The sequence below is a fragment of the Convolutriloba macropyga genome, chromosome 11 (assembly GCF_964194025.1).
Source record: "Convolutriloba macropyga chromosome 11, txConMacr16.3, whole genome shotgun sequence".
Taxonomy (NCBI): Eukaryota; Metazoa; Xenacoelomorpha; order Acoela; family Convolutidae; genus Convolutriloba; species Convolutriloba macropyga.
In genome coordinates, this window is record NC_134478.1 from 59,646,001 (window position 1) to 59,666,756 (window position 20,756).

The 20,756-nt window shown below is 35.7% G+C and overlaps 1 protein-coding gene across 14 annotated transcripts in view; it reads left to right on the forward strand.

The window, feature by feature from the left end:
* The first annotated feature begins 1,973 nt into the window (after nt 1–1,973).
* Nucleotides 1,974–20,756, forward strand: part of LOC142349588 (uncharacterized) — a 65,614-nt gene continuing 46,831 nt past the window's right edge. For 3 of the 14 annotated variants that reach the window (XM_075401263.1, XM_075401264.1, XM_075401249.1), the window contains exons 1-3: nt 1,974–2,279; nt 17,106–19,720; nt 20,448–20,756. The exon at nt 20,448–20,756 is cut by the window's right edge and continues 293 nt beyond it. In XM_075401263.1, coding sequence (XP_075257378.1) covers nt 17,789–19,720; nt 20,448–20,756 — 2,241 coding nt within the window. In that variant the 5' untranslated portion in view covers nt 1,974–2,279; nt 17,106–17,788. Of the gene's footprint in view, nt 2,280–2,338; nt 2,366–17,105; nt 19,721–20,447 lie in introns of those variants that run through there. The other 11 variants (XM_075401250.1, XM_075401253.1, XM_075401254.1 and 8 more) reach the window with 11 other exon arrangements.

Below are 20,756 nucleotides of genomic sequence, written 5' to 3' on the forward strand. Positions count from 1 at the left end.
ACTACAAGCAAGTACTTTTTCTACACATCTAATTTTGACTCGCTCATCAACCTCCACCAAACTCCACCGACCTCCACTCCCTTCTACCTCCACTGACCTCCGCCACAGACTTCCAACGATCTCCACCGACCTCCTGCAACCTCCACTGACCTCCACCACCAACCTCCACCGACCTCCGCCACCGGCCTCGGCCACAAACCTCCACCGACGTCCGCTACCAACCTCCACCGATCTCTGCTATCGACCCCCACCGACCTCAGCTACCAACATCCGCTACCAACCTCCACAGGTATCAACCGACCTCCGCCGACATCCTACGCCTCTACCCCCAAGGAATTGATTGTACCAATGTACGGTATAGTTGGAGCTAGAATATCTTTTGAGCGTATCGCCAATTTAAGAAAATCTTGCATATGATCGAGTTAATCAAATTTTTTTAAAAACTTGCTGTTTTCTTTGTACGTACAGTCTGATGATGAAAGAAATGTGATATATTCTGTGCAGTGTGGGCCATTTATTTAAATGAGGCTGCGAAGAAGAAGGACATACTAGGATTTCTCCTAATAGAGTCTGGGCAGACTGGAAAAAGTATTTATACCGCTATTTGTCTGGTACAGTATAGGTTACAATTGAAGGTCAGTGGTACAGCGCTGAAAATTAATGCAACCAAGGTCCAGGGAGTTTATTGGTCAGTAGGAATCGAAGTAATGAACCGGCTTGACCAAACTCAGAATCAGTGTGTGTGTAGATTGGATTCGACTGAGATTCCAGAGCAGCAGCAACACAGTTTATTGTTGTCGAACGATGCTTTTTGGTGAATAATTTGGCCCTTTGGTCTCACTTGAAGCTTTATACCTGCCCATTTTATCATTGTAGCATTTAATTGCAATTAGCCATACACCATCACCACAGTTATCAAAAATTTGATCCGTTAAATATGAGTTTGCGTTAAATATGAGTTTTCTAGAGGAAACTCGATTCTGAAAGTTCTTGCATAGAGTAATGCAGCAGTCAATTTCTTTTTGAAACAACAACCTTGATTTAATCTTTTCGTCAACTGATTTAATGTAGAATGTTCGGGCTATATAATCAGCGGTTTAATCGAATTTTTCAAAATATTATTGATTCTTGGTTTTGCGGTTCTGAAAGGCTGCAGTCTAATATCTAGGTTGTTTGTTGTTGGTGGACTGACATCAAACCTCCTAAATAGAGCTCAGAACTTATTTATCAGGTTTGAACATATGTATTTTACAAAGAAAAAGAAGACGCTTCTCCTGCAAGCGTTTTGTAGGATGTTTGCATTAAAAGTCTATTATAATTCCAGATACTTATAAGAAAAAACATTGTCTTTTGAAATTCCTTCAGGTCAAAACACTTTTACAGAAGTCTCGCAAAACTCTAATGTGATTTTTTTAACTTTGTAAGAGTCTTGCAGCAATTTGCAAATGAACCGTCGATTTGGTGCTATGATTGTTTGCAATACTTAAATGGAAAACATTAACTGTTAGTTTGTGCTGAATTTCATATTGGCATCATTACTATAAGTGTATAATAAAACCATAAAAGATCAGCCTCCGTAAAATCGCATAAAAATAAGTTGTAGCTCTTTCTTTGTTTGCATGTATGATCAGTAAATGTTATGCTTCGCTTTCGTAAATAAATTCCACTCGAATTATTAACATTATAGCCAAAACTTTGTTTATTTTTTGTTGTTCTGTTTTGTAGTTAGCTTGGACTGCTCGATAAAGTTATTCTGCGCTTTAGTTGTGCATTCAAGCAGTTTCTTCTCTCTCGTTCATTTTTTACTTGTGCGTTGCAGGAGGCTGTTGATATTAAATATTTTGGACAAAAATTGTCGCGTGCAAAAAATTATATTGGTGGCGGTGGTTTTCGGTATTTTTGTAGTTGGTTATAGATAGGTGTGTACGCTTTGTAATAAACTCAAAGTATGCTGACTTTAATCATATTGATTTTCATCAGAAGTTTGGTACTGTTTCAATCTTCATTCGAAGTTGTATAAGACAATAAAACTTGCGTAGCTCATAACATATGGATTGCTCATTACATTTCGAATTTCTGCGTTTTCCTGATTAAAGCACAAATTGAGACACCTAATTGTTCAACTATTTGTTTATCCAGCCAGCAGAATAACAAATGTGGTTGGGGTGTTAACTTGAATTTGGTCAAAAATTCCGCTGTTTGAGATTGACTATTACACTATTAATACTTTGTGGCCACATTGAAGAGACGGAATCAAGTTGTTAAATTATTTTAGGACGGTGAGAAAAGGAAGCGCTGCAAAGTTTCAGATTACCTCTTGATGCAATCACAACAATTAACTAATTTCTCCTCCACTCTAATCCCTGTATTTTGCTGTATTTAAACAAAATCTTGAATTCGTTCACATTTTTGATGAAAATGAAAACCCCCTTTGAAAATTTTTAACCGATCCATCTCATGGGTTGAAGAGATGAAAATAACACGAGAATTATCAAAGAATCTAGTTTATTTTATTTTTCTGGGCTCTAGTCTCTCAAAACAAAAAAAAATCGGCATTTTCTAGGCTCACCCTGCTATTTTTCCCTGCTGCTTTCGAACGTCTAAGAGTTTTCACAAATCTAAGAGTGAAACTCTAAAAGTTTTCACAAGCCACAAAAGAACTGAACGGGACTAACAGTGCTAGCAGTGTTATAGTCATTTTCTTGTCATTTACTAATGTCATCTACCTTCACTAGACTTCACGGGTTTGATCGTACAAAAAGCTCTGTTTCCACATTTCAGTAGTAATCTAAATAATTTGATTTGTTGACCTTGGCTCGTTCTGTTTGATATTCAGTTTTGAAATTAAACATCTTTAAATTTAATTTTCTGCAAACTCTTGAGTTTGTAATTAAACACTCCGGTTTGCATTTCCCCAGTCAACAACGAATGGTTATCTTGCAAGATCTTGCAAGATTCTGTCAAAATCATGCAAGACGATACATCGTCTTGCAAGATTTTCTTCCAAAATCTTGCAAGATCTTGCAAGATAACCCTCTGTCTTGCACGAATCTTGCAAGATAACCATTCGTTTTACAAATATGCAAATAAATGGAACATGATCGAACAAGATCAAAACGAGACGTGAAAATTGCTTCCTATCAATTTTTTTTACATTGTGATACATAATTACAACCAAAATAGCATCAACTTTGTTTTCATCCGCTCAAACTTAAAATTGAATCAATTTAGAAAAAGAAAGTAAATTGTTTTCCATAGTAGCAAAACAAGAAATTTGAAGAACGAATTAATGTAAATAAATGAGAGTAACCAGTATTAATACCAACGGCTGCAATAAAATACAGATATCTGGTATAAATTTTGTTTCAAATGATCTCTGAAAACTCATTCCACTATAGTTTGCGCTAAATGAAAGACAATGCGTCTAAAACAGCCAATGCTAGCAGAGCTCGACCGGAACGAACTTGCAAGAATCTTTCAAGATAACCATTATTCTTGCAAGATCTTGCAAGATAGCCATCGTCTTGCAAGATCTTGCAAGATAACCATTTTCTTGCAAGATCGTGCAAGATAACCATTTTTTTGCAAGAATCTTGGAAGATCTTGCAAGATAACCATCTGGTCTTGACTAGGGTTCACATATCGCATTTGAGTTAGCATTTCTGCTAATCAAATTAAGTATTGTATTCACACCGCCAGTTTAAATATTAAATCAAGAATGACCACAATTTACCCGCGCCCAGATTCACTGCCAAACAATGCCATTCTAAACTTATAGGACATTGCGCAGTCATAACACAACGAGCCAGACTACATTAATAGTTGAACAATATTTGGTAAAGTTTCCCGGGCAAAGCAACCTCCTCGAGGATTTGATAAAAGGTAATTGCATATTTTCTAGTTGTAAGAAAATGATTTTCAACGTTTTAATATCACGAGTTTTAGCAATTTTTTAATCAAACTTGCAATTTTCATCAAGCTTACATAATAAAAGTTTGCCATTTTTGAGTTACTCACGTTCTAGAGGCCACGGAACCTCCTCAATAAAATAATGAAATTTTTGTCATTTTCAAAGTTTACTGTTTTCAAAGGGCATATTTAACTTAAAGTCTTGCAGATGGGTTACTGGAAAGATTTGAGAGGCAGAAAAAAGGTTTTGAAAACATTAATTCTGCTAATTTTAGACACTTTGTAAATTTTGCCAATTTCTTTTTCTTTTTAGGGTATTTGACATAATTCTCGATCTTGTCTATCTTTAGTGGCCGATTAACTTCTTTCGAGGCTTATTTGTGGGCGAAAAGTTATTTTCATGAAACTTGACCCTCCGGGTAGGAGCAAGGATAGTTATTTTTTGTTTAGTTTCTCAATTGTTTTAGTTTCTCCTTTTTATAACTCTTGCTATTTTTGTTCAAGTTTTTTGAAATTTTTTGTCATTTGTCGAGCTATTTTTGTTCAAGTTTTTTGAATTTTTTTTGTCTTTTGTTCAGCCTCAGGGCCAGATACCCTCCTTGAAAGTTTAAGAATATTTTCGCTTTTTAATTTTCAGTGGCAATGGATTTGTTTTCAACACTAACTCTAGCATGTTTTTTGATAAAACTTGCAAAGTTTTCAAACTTTTTTGAAAATATTTTTGTTTTCTTCAATTTTCTTTGCCTCAGCGGTCAGGTAAACTCCCTTAGGGTTTTATAATATGCTATTGAAAGCAGCTAGGGGCAATGAAATGTTTTTCACCTTTTCATATCCTTAACTTCTGTAATTTTTCGATGAAAAATGATTTTTTGAAAAATTTTTAACAGGTCCTAGTTAACCAATCATTGAGCCAAAAAAACTAAGTAGGACGTGAAGTTGGTTTACTATATAGCCTCCGGAGAAGACAAAAAGTGCCTGGAGATGTTAGTATCCCAAATGTTAAAAAAATTTCCTTAAAATTCGCACCTGATTTCAATATATTTTTAAATTTTTCTGAATTTTTTCAGATTATCGACCTTTACGGGATAATGAAATTTTTTCAGGTATTGCAGATATGTTATTGGAGAGGTTCCAGAAGCAAAAAAGTTGCAAAATATTGTTAATTTTTTCTTTGCTCATTTTTATGTCTGTTTTTCTTGAGTTTTTCGTTTTTACTGGCCAATAGGCCCCCTTCATGGCTTTTGTGTGGGATAATGGGAATGCCTAATAATTTTTGGCCTGTAGGGTATAAACTTCAAGAGTTTCAGCAATGATTTTTTCTCTTCAGTTTGTTTGATTATTTTAGTTTCTCAACTTTTGAGCTTGTTAATTTTTTCTACCTGGCTTTGTCCCATTGATCTGCTGGTCAAGTAGAGTAATTCTATGTCTCCAACTTACATCCTTGGACTTTCGTTCAAGCTTGTGCTGCTATTTTTTTTGTAGAAAAAGGGATAAACGGGTAGGCTCAGTGGCAATTAAGTTCCATTAGAAGGGCTGGGTTAGGTTTAGTACACTTTTAAATGTGGTGCTTTTAAGGGGTTTAAGTGCTTTTTTAGGTTTAAGTGCTTTTAAATTCCGAAGCTGCTAAGAAGGATTAACGTCGAGCTAAAAAGGTTGTTTTTGAGTGTTTTCGTGCTCAAAACGTTGCAATTTTTCATTTTTGTTGTCATTTTATAAGTTTTTGTTTGTTCGACCCTGAATTGACGTTTGTTGAAATTGATAAAATTTTTCGCAACCATTCTATGAAATATATATTTCGCTGCTGCAAACCTAAACACAATAACTGATAGTGTTTTTTGCAATTTTTCCAATTTTTGGAAAAGCTCATGTTGTTTTTCTAGTTTGTTCGTAGTCAAGGGCCAGTGAAATTCGTCTAGGGTTTGATAACAGCTAAATAATTAGTTTCTAGTGCTAATGAAATATTTTTTGACATCGATATTATAAATTTAATCACTTTTAAAAAATGAATTTTTTAAAAAGTTTCTGAAAATTTTGTACTTTTCCCTTGTAGCTGTGAATCCTCCTATTTGGTTTGCTAGTATGTTACTGCTTAGTTTTTATTGGCGTTAAAATAATTCTTAATTTTTGAGTATCACAATTTTTAGCAGTGTTCTCAGAAACAAGTTTTAATAATTATTTATATGTCAGGAGATGCAATTTTTAATTTGATTTTGAAATTTGGCGATCTTAACGAGCCTGTGAATTTTTTATGACTTGAAATAGGAGTACTGGATAGTCTCTGGAAACGAGACAGTGGAGTGGTTCTGAAGATGTTCATATTACAAATTTTAGCAAGATTTTGATAAAATTTTCAAATAATTTTTAAAAATTTTTTTTTTCTCGAATTTTGAACTCATTTTCTGGTTTTAACCATCTTTAGTGACCAACGAAGTTCTTCTTAGCCTTGCGGATGGGTTACACATCAAATCTCGAGAGAGAAAAAAAGGTTCTGATAATTTTTTCCGCACAAATTGAAGACTTTCTTTAGATTTAAAATTTTTCAATTTAATATGCTTTTGATAATTTTTCTAGTTTATCTACCTCTGGTGGCAAATAAATCACTTTCAAAGCTTGTGCGTGAATAAATGATTATATTCAATTTTATCATATTTGGCCTTCAGGGTAAAAGCTTCAAGAGTTGGTGGAATGATTTTTTTTTAATTGCTTTTTTATTGTTTTTGTTTCTCGAATTTTGATGTTTTGTATTTTTGATGGGATTCTTCAATTGATCTGTAAGATGTTCTCGCACATTTTTAAAGACTTTGATCTTTCAAAACGGGATGAACAGGTGCTAGTGCGCTTTAGGTTTCAATAAAAGCCCAAAAAAATTATTAGCAGTTCTTCAAGTGTTTAGAATGGTGCAGCTGCTTTTAAAGCCTGAACTTAATGTAAAAAGGTCGATTTAGGAATTCTTAGCCCAAATTGGTGCCATTTTTTTAAATCATTTTTGTCAGTTTTTGAGTTTTTTGTTTGACTAGTCTTGAATTGAGGTTTTTCAAAGTTCACAAAAACTTTAGCAGTATATAATTACTTGCTATGACCGTTTGTTGAGCTATTTTTTTTGGTTTTTTGGTAGTGCAAATACAATCACAAAAAGTTGCATTTTTTTCACTTGTTTTTGATTATTTTTTGTCAATTTTTTGAGGTTTTCAGCCTCACGGGCAAGAAAAACTGCGTTAGGGTCTGATAATAGGACAGGGGCAGGGAAACCGCTAGAGTTTGATGATAGACTACTGTCTAGTTACTATTGGCAAGGAGACCATTTTCAATATTTTAATGTCGACAATATTAACAAACGGGATGAACAGGTGCTAGTGCGCTTTAGGTTTCAATAAAAGCCCAAAAAAATTATAAGCAGTTCTTCAAGTGTTTAGAATGGTGCAGCTGCTTTTAAAGCCTGAACTTAATGTAAAAAGGTCGATTTAGGAATTCTTAGCCCAAATTGGTGCCATTTTTTTAAATCATTTTTGTCAGTTTTTGAGTTTTTTGTTTGACTAGTCTTGAATTGAGGTTTTTCAAAGTTCACAAAAACTTTTGCAGTATATAATAACTTGCTATGACCGTTTGTTGAGCTATTTTTTTGGTTTTTTGGTAGTGCAAATACAATCACAAAAAGTTGCATTTTTTTCACTTGTTTTTGATTATTTTTTGTCAATTTTTTGAGGTTTTCAGCCTCACGGGCATGAAAAACTGCGTTAGGGTCTGATAATAGGACAGGGGCAGGGAAACCGCTAGAGTTTGATGATAGACTACTGTCTAGTTACCATTGGCAAGGAGACCATTTTCAACATTTTAATGTCGACAATTTTAGCAATTTTCTGATGAAACTTGACTTTCTTTGTCTTTATTGGCAAATAAAATTCTTTCAAGGTTGATGCGTGGGTAAAGTAATTTAATAAAATTTGGCCTTCAAGGTGAAAGCTTCGAGATTATTAGGAAGGAAGATATTGTTGTTTAGTTTGTTTGATTATCCCCCATTCTCAATTTGTGAGGTTGCTTATGTTTTTGGCTGGCATTAATCAGTTCATCTGCTGGGCCTAGGTGAACTGGATCTAAATTTTTTCGTTCTAGAACGTTGACTTGTTTTTGAAAAATGAAATTTAGAAGAAGCTTAGTTTGCAATGTACAGCAATAAAGAATTGATGGTACAATTCAAGGTTAAAAAGTCATTTTAAGAGTTTTTGTAATCACATATGTCCCTCCAAACTATCAAATCTACCAACAACATCTTGCTCTCTCTCTCACACACACCTACCCCCTGCACCTACCTCACCACAAATACCCTCCCAACTACCATCTTACTACCCGACACCCCCAAAACCATCTCAACGACCGGGCAATGGCATGGCTATGGTTTCTACGGGCAATGGCATAGCTGTTAACTATTTATTAATACAAATTTTTGCAACCTTTTTGATCGATTTTGAAACTTTTTCAATGTTAGAACATACTAGTTCAAGGACATAGCGTCATTTTTGGGAGTTTTTTAGCCCAAAATTGCGAGATTCTTGTTTGATTAGTCTTAAACTGGCGTATTTCAAATTGGCGTCTTATTCAGGATAAAATTACTTTTTTAGCTAATTGTCAGAGATATAAAATTTGATACTGTAAAGAAAACACGAAAGAGAGTACAAAAATTAGTATTTTTTAAAACTTTTGAAAATTTGTATCATGTTTTATTAGGTTAATGCATAATAGGTTGATAATAGGTTACTGCATAATTTCTATGGGCATGTGACGGTTGTGAACTCTTTGTGGTCACGAATTCTAGCTTTTTTGTAGAAACTAATGCATGATTTAATTAGCTTTCAAGCCAATTTTCAGAGCTATAAGTATTGATACTGCAAAGAAAACACGAAAAAAGTATTGATTGTTACGATTTTTAATTTTTTTTGCAATTTTGGTCATTTTTTATTATAGAACTCAAGGGGCAGGGACACCGCTCTAGAGTTTGACGATAGGCTACTGCATATTTACAATTGGCAAGGAGATGGTTTTCAACATCTGAAGGTTAACATTTTAGCAATTTTTGATGAAATCTGAATTTCTCTGTCTTCTTTTGAAATTAAAACTCTTTCAATATTAATGCGTGGATTAAGGGATTTAATAAATTTAGCCTTCAAGGAAAAAGCTTCAGATTTTTTGTAAGGATTATATTGTTGTTTGGTTTGTTTGATTATCCCCCTTTCTCAATTGGTGAGGTTGTTTATGTATTTGGCTGGCATTAATCAGTTCATCTGCTGGTCAGGTGCAGTGGATCTAAGTTTTTCAGTTCTAGAACGCTGACTTGCGTTCGAACAATAAAATTTAGGAGAAGCTTAGTTTGCAATGTACAGAAATAAAGAATTGATGGTACAATTCAAGGTTAGAAAGTCATTTTGAGAGATTTTATAACCATATAAGTCCCTCCAAACTATCAAACCTAAACCCAACATCTTGCTCTCTCTCTCACATACAACTATCTCCAGCACCTACCTCCCCTCAACTACCCTCCCAAATACCCTCCTACTACCCGACATCCAAATAACCCCATAATTGTCGACACTAAAAATTGATTTTTTACACTGCATATTGATCTTTGGATTTTTTCCTTTCGTGCCCCAGCTAAATTGGTGCATTTTATTTGCATCTCTAAGACAGATGTAACAAATTTTTGGTTGATTATTTACAACCCCCCACTCCCCCCCACACAAGGATATGCCAACACACACGCACACACAGAAACCTGCCCCTCCACCTACCACCAATACCCTCCCAACGACCGGGCAATGGTATAGCTATGGTTTCTAGGGCAATGGCATAGCTGTCAACTATTTACTAATAAAAATTTTTGCTAACTTTTTGATCAATTTTGAAATTTTGTCAATGTTAAAACATACTAGTTCAAGGACATAGCGTCATTTTTAGGAGTTTTTTAGCCCAAAATTGCGAGTTTTTTGTTTGATTAGTCTTAAACTGGCGAGTTTCAATTTGGTAGAGGTCTTATTCAGGATAAAATTTTTTAAATTAATTGTCAGTGATATAAAATTTGATACTGTAAAGAAAACACGAAAAAGAGTACTGAAATTACTATTTTTTAGAACTTTTGAAAATTTTTTTATCACCTCTTATTAGATTACTGCATAATAGGTTGATAATAGGTTACTGCATAGTTTCTATTGGCAATGGGACGTTTGTGAATTCTTTGTTGTCAAGAGTTTTAGCGATTTTGTAGAAATTTATGCATGATTTAATTAATTTTCAAGCCAAATTTCAGAGCTATATGTTTTGATACTGCAAAGAAAACACGAAAAAAGTAATGATTGTTATGTTTTTTAAGTTTTTTTGCAGCTTTTGGTCATTTTTTAGTATAGAGCTCCAGGGGCAGGGACACCCCTTTAGAGTTTGACGACAGATTACTGCATATTTACTATTGGCAGGGAGACGGTTTTCAACATCTGATTAAACTCTTTCAATATTAATGCGTGGATTAAGGGATTTAATATATCTGGCCTTCAAGGTAAAAGCTTCAGATTTTTGATAAGGAATATATTTTTGTTTAGTTTGTTTGATTATCCCCTTTTCTCAATTTGTGAGTTTGTTTATGTATTTGGCTGGCATTAATCAGTTTATCTGCTGGTCAGGTGCAGTGGATCTAAATTTTTCAGTTCTAGAACGTGGACTTGCTTTCGAACAATGAAATTTAAGAGAAGCTTAGTTTGCAATGTACAGAAATAAAGAATTGATGGTACAATTCTAGGTTAAAAAGTCATTTTGAGAGTTTTTATAACCATATAAGTCCCTCCAAACTATCAAATCTAAACCCAACATCTTGCTCTCTCTCTCTCACATACAACTGCCCCCTGGACCTACTTCCCAACAACTACCCTCCCAACCACCCTCTTACTACCTGACACCCAAATAACCCCCATTATTGACACTAAAAATTGATTTTTTACACTGCATATTGATCTTTGAATTTTTTATTTTTTCCTTTTGTGCCCCAGCTAAGTGCGTGAATTTTATTTGCACCCCCAAGACAGACGTGGAAGTTTTCTACTTGATGATTTACAACATCCACCCCCCCACACGCTTTTGCCCACAAACACGCACACACAGAAACCTGCCCCTGCACCTACCTCCCAATACCCTCCCAACGATTGGGCAATGGTATAGCTATGGCTTCTACGGGCAATGGCATAGCTGTTAACTATTTATTAATACAAATTTTTGCAACCTTTTTGATCAATTTTGAAGCTTTTTCAATGTTAGAACATACTAGTTCAAGGACATAGCGTCATTTTTAGGAGTTTTTTAGCCCAAAATTGCGAGATTCTTGTTTGATTAGTCTTAAACTGGCGTATTTCAAATTGGCGTCTTATTCAGGATAAAATTACTTTTTTAGCTAATTGTCAGAGATATAAAATTTGATACTGTAAAGAAAACACGAAAGAGAGTACAAAAATTAGTATTTTTTAAAACTTTTGAAAATTTGTATCATGTTTTCTTAGGTTAATGCATAATAGGTTGATAATAGGTTACTGCATAATTTCTATGGGCATGTGACGGTTGTGAACTCTTTGTTGTCACGAATTCTAGCTTTTTTGTAGAAACTAATGCGCATGATTTAATTAGCTTTCAAGCCAATTTTCAGAGTTGTAAGTTTTGATACTGCAAAGAAAACACGAAAAAAGTATTGATTGTTACGATTTTTAATTTTTTTTGCAATTTTGGTCATTTTTTATTTTAGAACTCAAGGGGCAGGGACACCGCTCTAGAGTTTGACGATAGGCTACTGCATATTTAGAATTGGCAAGGAGACGGTTTTCAACATCTGAAGGTTAACATTTTAGCAATTTTTGATGAAATCTGAATTTCTTTGTCTTCTTTTGAAATATTAACCCCCCACTCCCCCCCCCACACAAGGATATGCCAACACACACGCACACACAGAAACCTGCCCCTGCACCTACCACCAATACCCTCCCAACGACCGGGCAATGGTATAGCTATGGTTTCTAGGGCAATGGCATAGCTGTCAACTATTTACTAATAAAAATTTTTGCTAACTTTTTGATCAATTTTGAAATTTTTTCAATGTTAAAACATACTAGTTCAAGGACATAGCGTCATTTTTAGGAGTTTTTTAGCCCAAAATTGCGAGTTTTTTGTTTGATTAGTCTTAAACTGGCGTATTTCAATTTGGTAGAGGTCTTATTCAGGATAAAATTTTTTAAATTAATTGTCAGTGATATAAAATTTGATACTGTAAAGAAAACACGAAAAAGAGTACTGAAATTACTATTTTTTAGAACTTTTGAAACTTTTTTATCACCTCTTATTAGATTACTGCATAATAGGTTGATAATAGGTTACTGCATAGTTTCTATTGGCAATGGGACGTTTGTGAATTCTTTGTTGTCAAGAGTTTTAGCAAATTTGTAGAAATTTATGCATGATTTAATTAATTTTCAAGCCAATTTTCAGAGCTATGTGTTTTGATACTGCAAAGAAAACACGAAAAAAGTAATGATTGTTACGTTTTTTAAATTTTTTTGCAGCTTTTGGTCATTTTTTAGTATAGAGCGCTAGGCGCAGGGACACCCCTTTAGAGTTTGACGACAGACTACTGCATATTTACTATTGGCAAGGAGACGGTTTTCAACATCTGATTAAACTCTTTCAATATTAATGCGTGGATTAAGGGATTTAATATATCTGGCCTTCAAGGTAAAAGCTTAAGATTTTTAGTAAGGATTATATTGTTGTTTAGTTTGTTTGATTATCCCCTTTTCTCAATTTGTGAGTTTGTTTATGTATTTGGCTGGCATTAATCAGTTTATCTGCTGGTCAGGTGCAGTGGATCTAAGTTTTTCAGTTCTAGAACGTGGACTTGCTTTCGAACAATGAAATTTAAGAGAAACTTAGTTTGCAATGTACAGAAATAAAGAATTGATGGTACAATTCAAGGTTAAAAAGTCATTTTGAGAGTTTTTATAACCATATAAGTCCCTCCAAACTATCAAATCTAAACCCAACATCTTGCTCTCTCTCTCTCTCTCACATACAACTGCCCCCTGGACCTACTTCCCAACAACTACCCTCCCAACCACCCTCTTACTACCCGACACCCAAATAACCCCCATTATTGACACTAAAAATTGATTTTTTACACTGCATATTGATCTTTGGATTTTTTATTTTTTCCTTTTGTGCCCCAGCTAAGTGCGTGAATTTTATTTGCACCCCTAAGACAGACGTGGAATTTTTCTACTTGATGATTTACAACATCCACCCCCCCCCCCCCACACGCTTTTGCCCACACACACGCACACACAGAAACCTGCCCCTGCACCTACCTCCCAATACCCTCCCAACGATCGGGCAATGGTATAGCTATGGTTTCTACGGGCAATGGCATAGCTGTCAACTATTTGTTATTACAAATTTTGCAAACTTTTCGATCAGTTTTGAAACTTTTTCAATGTAAAACGTACTAGTTCAAGGACATAGCGTCATTTTTTAGGAGTTTTTAGCGCCAAATTGCGAGTTTTTTGTTTGATTAGTCTTAAACTGGCGTATTTCAAATTCGTGGAGGTCTTATTCAGGATAAAATAACTTTTTTAGCTAATTTTCAGAGATATTAAATTTGATAATGCAAACAAAACACGAAAAAGAGTACTAAAATTACTATTTTTTAAAACTTTTGAAAATTTTTATCATCTTTTATTAGGTCACTGCATAATAGTTTGATAATAGGGTACTGCATAGTTTCTATTGGCAATTGGACGGTTGCGAACTCTTTGTTGTCAAGAGTTTCAGCAATTTTATAGAGATTGATGCATGATTTAAATACTTTTCATGCCAATTTTCAGAGCTTTATGTTTTGATACTGCAAAGAATACACGAGAAAAGTAATGATTTTTATATTTTTTTTAATTTTTTCGCAGCTTTTGGTCATTTTATAGTATATAACTCCAGGGGCAGGAAAACCGTTCTGGAGTTTCATGGCAGACTACTGCATATTTACTATTGGCAAGGAGACGGTTTTCAACATCTGAATGTTAACATTTTAGCAATTTTTGATAAAACTTGATTTTCTCTGTCTTCATTTCGAAAAAAAATTCTTTCAATATTGATGCGTGGGTTAAGGGATTTAATAAATTTGGCATTCAAGGTAAAACCTTCAAGATTTTTAGCAAGGATTATATTGTTGTTTAGTTTGTTTGATTTTCCTACTTTCTCATTTTGTGAGATTGTTTGTTTGTTTTGGCTGGCATTGTTCAACTCATCTGCTGGTCAGGTGCAGTTTTTACTTCAGTTCTCTGGATTGTATTTTAGGTATTTACATTTTTTCTAGAAGGTTCGACCAATGAACTTTAGAAGAAGTTTAGTTTGCAATGTACAGTAACTAGAAACTGATGGTACAATTCAAGGTTAAAAGGTCATTTTGAGAGTTTTTATAACCACGTAGTTCCCTCCCAACTATCAAATCTACCCCCAACATCTTGCCCGCCATCTCTCTCTCTCTCTCTCTCTCTCTCTCTCTCTCGCACACACACACACACACATCTACTCCCTGCACTTACCCCCCCCCCCCCCCCAAATTACTCTCCCAACTTACCCTCCTACTACCCCATCCCCAAATACCCCCCTAATCATGGACACTAAATATTGATTTTTTACGCTGCATATTGATCTTTGCATCTTTTCCGTTTGCGCCCAAGCTAAGTGGGTGATTTTTTTTGCACCCCTAAGACAGACGATTTTTTTACATGGTGCTTTACCACCCCCCCCCCCCACACACACACACACACACATACACACACACACTTACACACGCACACACACACATACACACACACACAGAGAGAAACCTACCCCCTGCACCTACCCCCAAATACCCTATCAACTACCCTCCCACTACCTCCACCCCCAAATACTACCCTAACTGCCCACACTAAAAATTGATTTTTTACACTGTCAATTGCTTTTTGGGCCTTTTATGTTTGTGACCCCCAAGCTTAGGGGATGCATATTATTCGCACCCCTCAGACGCACGTGCCATTTTTTATAATGATTTAACATGTAATGACATGTGCTCTTTAACTTGGGGATGCATAACATACTGGAGGGGGTACGAACAAAAAATATCCTGCTTTTTTCTGTTTTTCTTCATATTTCTGAATTTATGAAGGATTAAATAAGAGTTTGGGGATCTATTCTGCCCCCCCCCCCCCAGCTTAGTACGCATAAATCGTTTATGACCCCAAAAGTAACGTGCTATGTAACAACGTATAATTTGTAAATGGGAGTCATAAAAACACTGGGGGCCAAAACAGAATAGATCCGAGTTTGGATGTTTTTCGTTTCTGCGGGCACAAAAGGAAAAGATCCAAGATTTTTTATGGCGCAACTTTTCGATTCGTTTGTGGTATTCAACCGGCTACATTTTTTTCTCGCTGGACTGTATTTGGACTTTTCGAGTGACTTTTATGCCCTTGAATTTCTGCGTCCGTTTTGCTTGATCTTAAGTTCCCTTTCATTCACAGTTTCGAGCAGCTCAGGTCAACTGTCGGCAACCTAATACTACAAATAGAAGGATAAGTTCGTCGAAACTCATGCCATTTTTTCAATTTAAACATTAATAGCGGTATGTATTAACCTTTGAACTCAGGCTGCAGTTAAATCAAGCTGCAGTTGATTAGAGCTCCCAAAACTCGGTCGAGAACAGCTCTTCCGACATTAGTCCCTTATGCTTTTGTTTGCATTCGCACTCTCCTTGAGACCAAAGAAGCAGGCGATTTGGATAGTTAATAGACATTTCAAAAACCAAATAAACGCATTAATCAACAATTTTTGATAATCGTTACACACAATTCGATTTTATTCCGAAAACAATGTTTCACTTATTAAAATATTGAGCATGTTTTTTTCTAATCTATTATATGTTCTTAACGGTCTCTCTCTGCTGTAGTCTTCATCTTTCTGATTGCGAAAACAGTTATGTGTTCACGTTCTAGTTGTAAACAAATAAAATCTGATCACTTAAGAAAATTTTGTTCAATCCGTCTGGTATCCAATTTCTAGCTAAGTTAGATGTAGTCCAAAGCTTCAATTGATAAGCTGTGTTAAATTGAGAGATACATTGCTGCTGAATTGCTTATTCTTGCCATCAAATGAAAAGGAGTTTTCGAACTGCGATTTTAAGTTAGTTATCAAGCAGCACAACAATTGAGGAGGTGTAGTGTAGCTGTGAGGTGAAGCGTGGGAATGATGCAGTGACACAAGTGGCATCTCTCGGTAAAATAAACAAGAAATCAAAGGAAAAAATTCCCGCTAAAAAATGGTCCTGATCAGACTAATGTGCGCTTGAATCCACCTCTGATCAGACCATTCCCAGACCAAAGTGACCTCTGATGATACCATCCCCAGACCGAAGTGACCTCTAATCATACTATTGTGAGCTCGAACCAAATCCCAGACCCTGTAATTTTTGTCTGGGAACACACTGTGTGCGTTGGACTTGGTATGATCAGAGGTCACTTCCGGATGGCACCTCAACCTGTGAAGACTTTAGGGTATAATTATTTCGACTTGCAAAACGCGTAGTCATAACAAGCAAACCTTATTTGGAAAATAAAGAGAAGGGTTTTCCATTGTTAATGTTTGCTGTAATTTGTGGAAAATAAGTTCCACTGATTTCCTTTTTTGAAGTTATAATATATTGAATTTGAGGCATTTTCAATGAAAAATTGATTTTGTGAAGTCTAACTACGCCTTAAAAATATCGTTTTTATTTGGAAATAGTTAATTTCCTTTTTAGGGTAAATAACTACAATTTCGAACACGCTACCGCCAAAATAAGTGTTTTCCGCATCGTTTTTCCATAGCATCACTTCTTCCTCAAAATAAATTCTTTTCGGTGCCGATAGACGCTTGTACCAAGAGGAACTTATTTTTAAACATTTATCCGCAATTGATATTTACACTTGCGTGAACTCAACAAAAATTGGAGGTTGAAAATATGATGTCAGCAGATTAAAAGTACCAGATTTGAGAACAATGAGTGTTTATGTTGTGAACTAAGGATTTTTTATAAGAAAATTAAGCTTTAACTCAAATTTTAATACAATATGGACTGCTATTTCGGAATACAAGGTGTTCTGTTTAAACAGGAATCATCAGCTATCAATGCTCACCTTTTTAGCTTACAACAAACATTTTCTCCGAATTTTTTTGGTTTAAGCATTCCTTGTTTAGCTTCTTTTCTACTCAATTTCTTGAACAGTGTGCAAACACATAGATACAGTTGTTTATCCCTTCACATAGAAACAGTTGCTTACTATTACAGTTATTTATCCCTACACATAGATACAACGCCTACTATTACAGTTGTTTATCCCTACACATAGATACAACGCCTACTATTACAGTTGTTTATCCCTTCATATATAAACAGTTGCTTACTATTACAGTTATTTATCCCTACACATAGATACAACGCCTACTATTACAGTTGTTTATCCCTACACATAGATACAACGCTTACTATTACAGTTGTTTATCCCTTCACTTATTATTGAACTCCCAAGTTGAAAAGTATTACTCATTTTGGAATCCGTTCTGAGATTTTACCTGGGTACTTGACAATGCTTGTTCCCGTTTGAAACGCGAATCATTACTCAACGAGTGCGAAAATTTGAACGAAAGTGTCAGAATCCATAATGTTCATGAAAATGCAGATTCGTTCCTTGGAATCGAAAGTTTGACTTGGAATATTTGTACCAATTGAAAATATCGTGTTAACCTCCAAATAACGTCCCCTAGCATAGCGTGTGTCTAGACAGCTGCTCTCAAAATGGATGTGGAAGAGAAGTTGGCAACTAGTCTTGTAATTGTCCCACCAATGCCGACAGAGCTAAAACTGTTGAGTCCTTCGATTGACTTGATTATGGGCCACAGCAGAACAATATCGCTTCTGAGAGAATCTAATCTGCCCGGCTTAGTTGTGAGGAAAATTGGGACTAAAACAGGATTCATTCATTCGTGTTTATTTATTCCTGCTGCTTCGTTTGACAGGATTATTATTATTAAGCACGTAAAAGATCTGTCAAGGGATGGAGCGATTGATAAAATAACTGCTTCTGTCAGCGAGCAACTAAACGCACTTAATGATTACATCCTTGCTATTGATGACCAAAATGTGTTCAGTTCGGAACAACTGTCAGTTGACGTAATCACAGCCTTTGACTACAGAGCTAAGAAATCAAACAATCTGGAGAATCTTCGTTCTTCTTTTGACAAAAGTTCTCACTTCCCAAACTTGAAAGTGGTGAGCATATTCATAGATGAGAGAAAGCTACCATCAGAAATCAAAAAACATTCTCGCTACGTACAAGCATCCCACCTTATCAAAAAGCTTGCATTAAATTTCTATGAAGAGTTGAGACGGTCAGAAAGATATAACTTACGCACTACAAAGTTAGAATTTTTGAGTTCGGCTTCCTTTGGCCTTCATCAAGTTGTCAATGTATGTAAGCTATTTGATGCCTTCTTCCCTGACAGAAAGAGAAAGCTCACTACGATACCACACTTGAATCGAATAGAGGACAATATGTTGTACGCTTACAACGAAGAGGGTGAATTGGGTTATTTTGCCGACTATGCGAGGTACATGGGAGAGGTTCGACTTTTTTCAGAACAGGTGTTGGCTAAATTGAACAACCCGTGTGGCGTTTTTGTTAAAAGTTTTACCAATGATCATTTGAGCACTATCTTGAGCACTGACAGCACACAGCCTCAGCCCTTTCAATGTGACTGGCTATACGCAGGTAACAAGATTGTAGCTTTTGAAGTTGGATTGACGCGAAATCCTAAATCATCTGGCCATTTATGCGAAGTAATTCAAAGAAGAATCTTACAGGTGTTGACGAGAATAATTCCGCATATGCTCTTGATGCTTCATTCATTTCTCCTTCATTTTTTTGGAACTTTTTCTGGTAGCCATGATTTGAGCTTCTGCACTGAAATTGAGAAATTATTCAAGTGTGTCATATTCTTACCAAATGTGGGCCTTTCTGACTTCAGGGAAGCCATTGCAAAAATGACCATAGAGTCTGGCTCAATAAAAAAGTTAAAATTTGGACGTCAATTTTTTGCAAATTCAGAACAAAACCACCAAACTATGTCACGTTTCCTATATTTTTTGGTGAGAGCAGACGAGAATAAAGAAGGCTTAAAGTTACTTCGCGTGAATAGCTCACTTGAGATTAGTGAGTGCCAGCAATCGGTCCAAGACTTTTTTGGTCCCTCCGAGGAGTCTGATAGCCAGCTGCTTACATACGTGTCTGCTTTAATCTCGATAGCTGGCTTGAACAACCATCTCCCGAATCAACACGAAACAGCTTTAGACCTGGACCGCCGTTACCTCAGCTCACTTAAGCTTCAGCCAGAAATTCGGGAAAACCCAAATGAGAATTTTGTTACGAGTCCTCAACAATATAGGATATTATCCGATCAGAGTAACACGCATTTGATCATCACGGGCCAACCTGGATGCGGAAAAACGTCATTGCTCCTTTCGAAATGCAATGAATTGGCTTCATCGCCGGATATTGAAAGCATCATTTTCCTTTACAGCCACGGAAAAGAACTATTTCGTAAGTTCTTGGATCAAAGCATAAAATATAGTGGGAGCAGTGCTCTTCACAGTAAAATTCAAATACACGGTGTGTCTGCAGAGGAGAATCTTGCCCAACTTTGGATAGCAGAAAACAACTCAACGAACAATGTTGCCAATTAAAATTGAGAATTTTTATACTAAATGTTTCAACAAATTGAATATCTCCTAAACTTGTGGAGCTCAATTTCTTTGGATCGATAGATGGGGTCTACATCAATCGCAAGCTCTTTTAACTAAAAACATATTTTCAGACAACTTCCCGTGTTTAAATTATCCCGTGGCGTAACTTCCCCCCCCCCCCCCCACCAAAAAAAATATCCTGTATTAGAAAGGGGGAAAAGGGCAATGGGGGGAGGGGGAGGGGTGGAGTGGACATTTTAATATACATCCCTCTTCTTCAAAATTATCAAAAATGATGTAGGGGAGACCGACGAGAGGCAACAAACTCCCCCTCTCAAGAAAACCATTGCTAAGACTGGACAGCCAAGCAAAAAAAAACAGGAAAAAAATTTCGCCGCCAAATGAGCGATTGAAAAAACCCTTGTCCTAAAAACTAATCCTGTCAAATACAGTAAAATTATAGCAATGTTAGAGCACTCAATCTCATTACAAAGCTGCTTTTGCGAGTCAAAATTTTAAAATCACCTTGCCGAAAAAAGTCTTTTTTCCTACTTGATAAGAACAGTCATGTGGTAATTATGGCTTCATATTGTGGCTACCTGGGTTTGCAGTTTGTAAACTTTTTCTTAGTTAAGCTTTCATGGTCGTTTAAAAACTGTCTTTATCGAAAAAACTGTCTTCATGAATAGCTTTTTGAATAAATTTTAATTGGCAGGTAAAGAACGATAAGAAAGCGTTGTTCATGGACGAAATAGAGTTCGATGATATTTTTAAAGACATTGAAGATGATTTGGTGCTTAGATGGTTCAGTTCATTTAAATACGTGTGGTTGTCGTTCACGGAATTGGGGAGCTCAAAAGAAAAGCTACTGAAACTACAAAAAACGCCTTTGGGCTCATTATTCACACATGAAATTCTGACTATCCTTTTCCGCAGCTCAAGTCACATCAGCAAAATAACAAGCACCTATATCGAGGAAAAGTTTCTGTCCCTCCCGTTTCCCTCGAAACCAGTTATAGTCCCT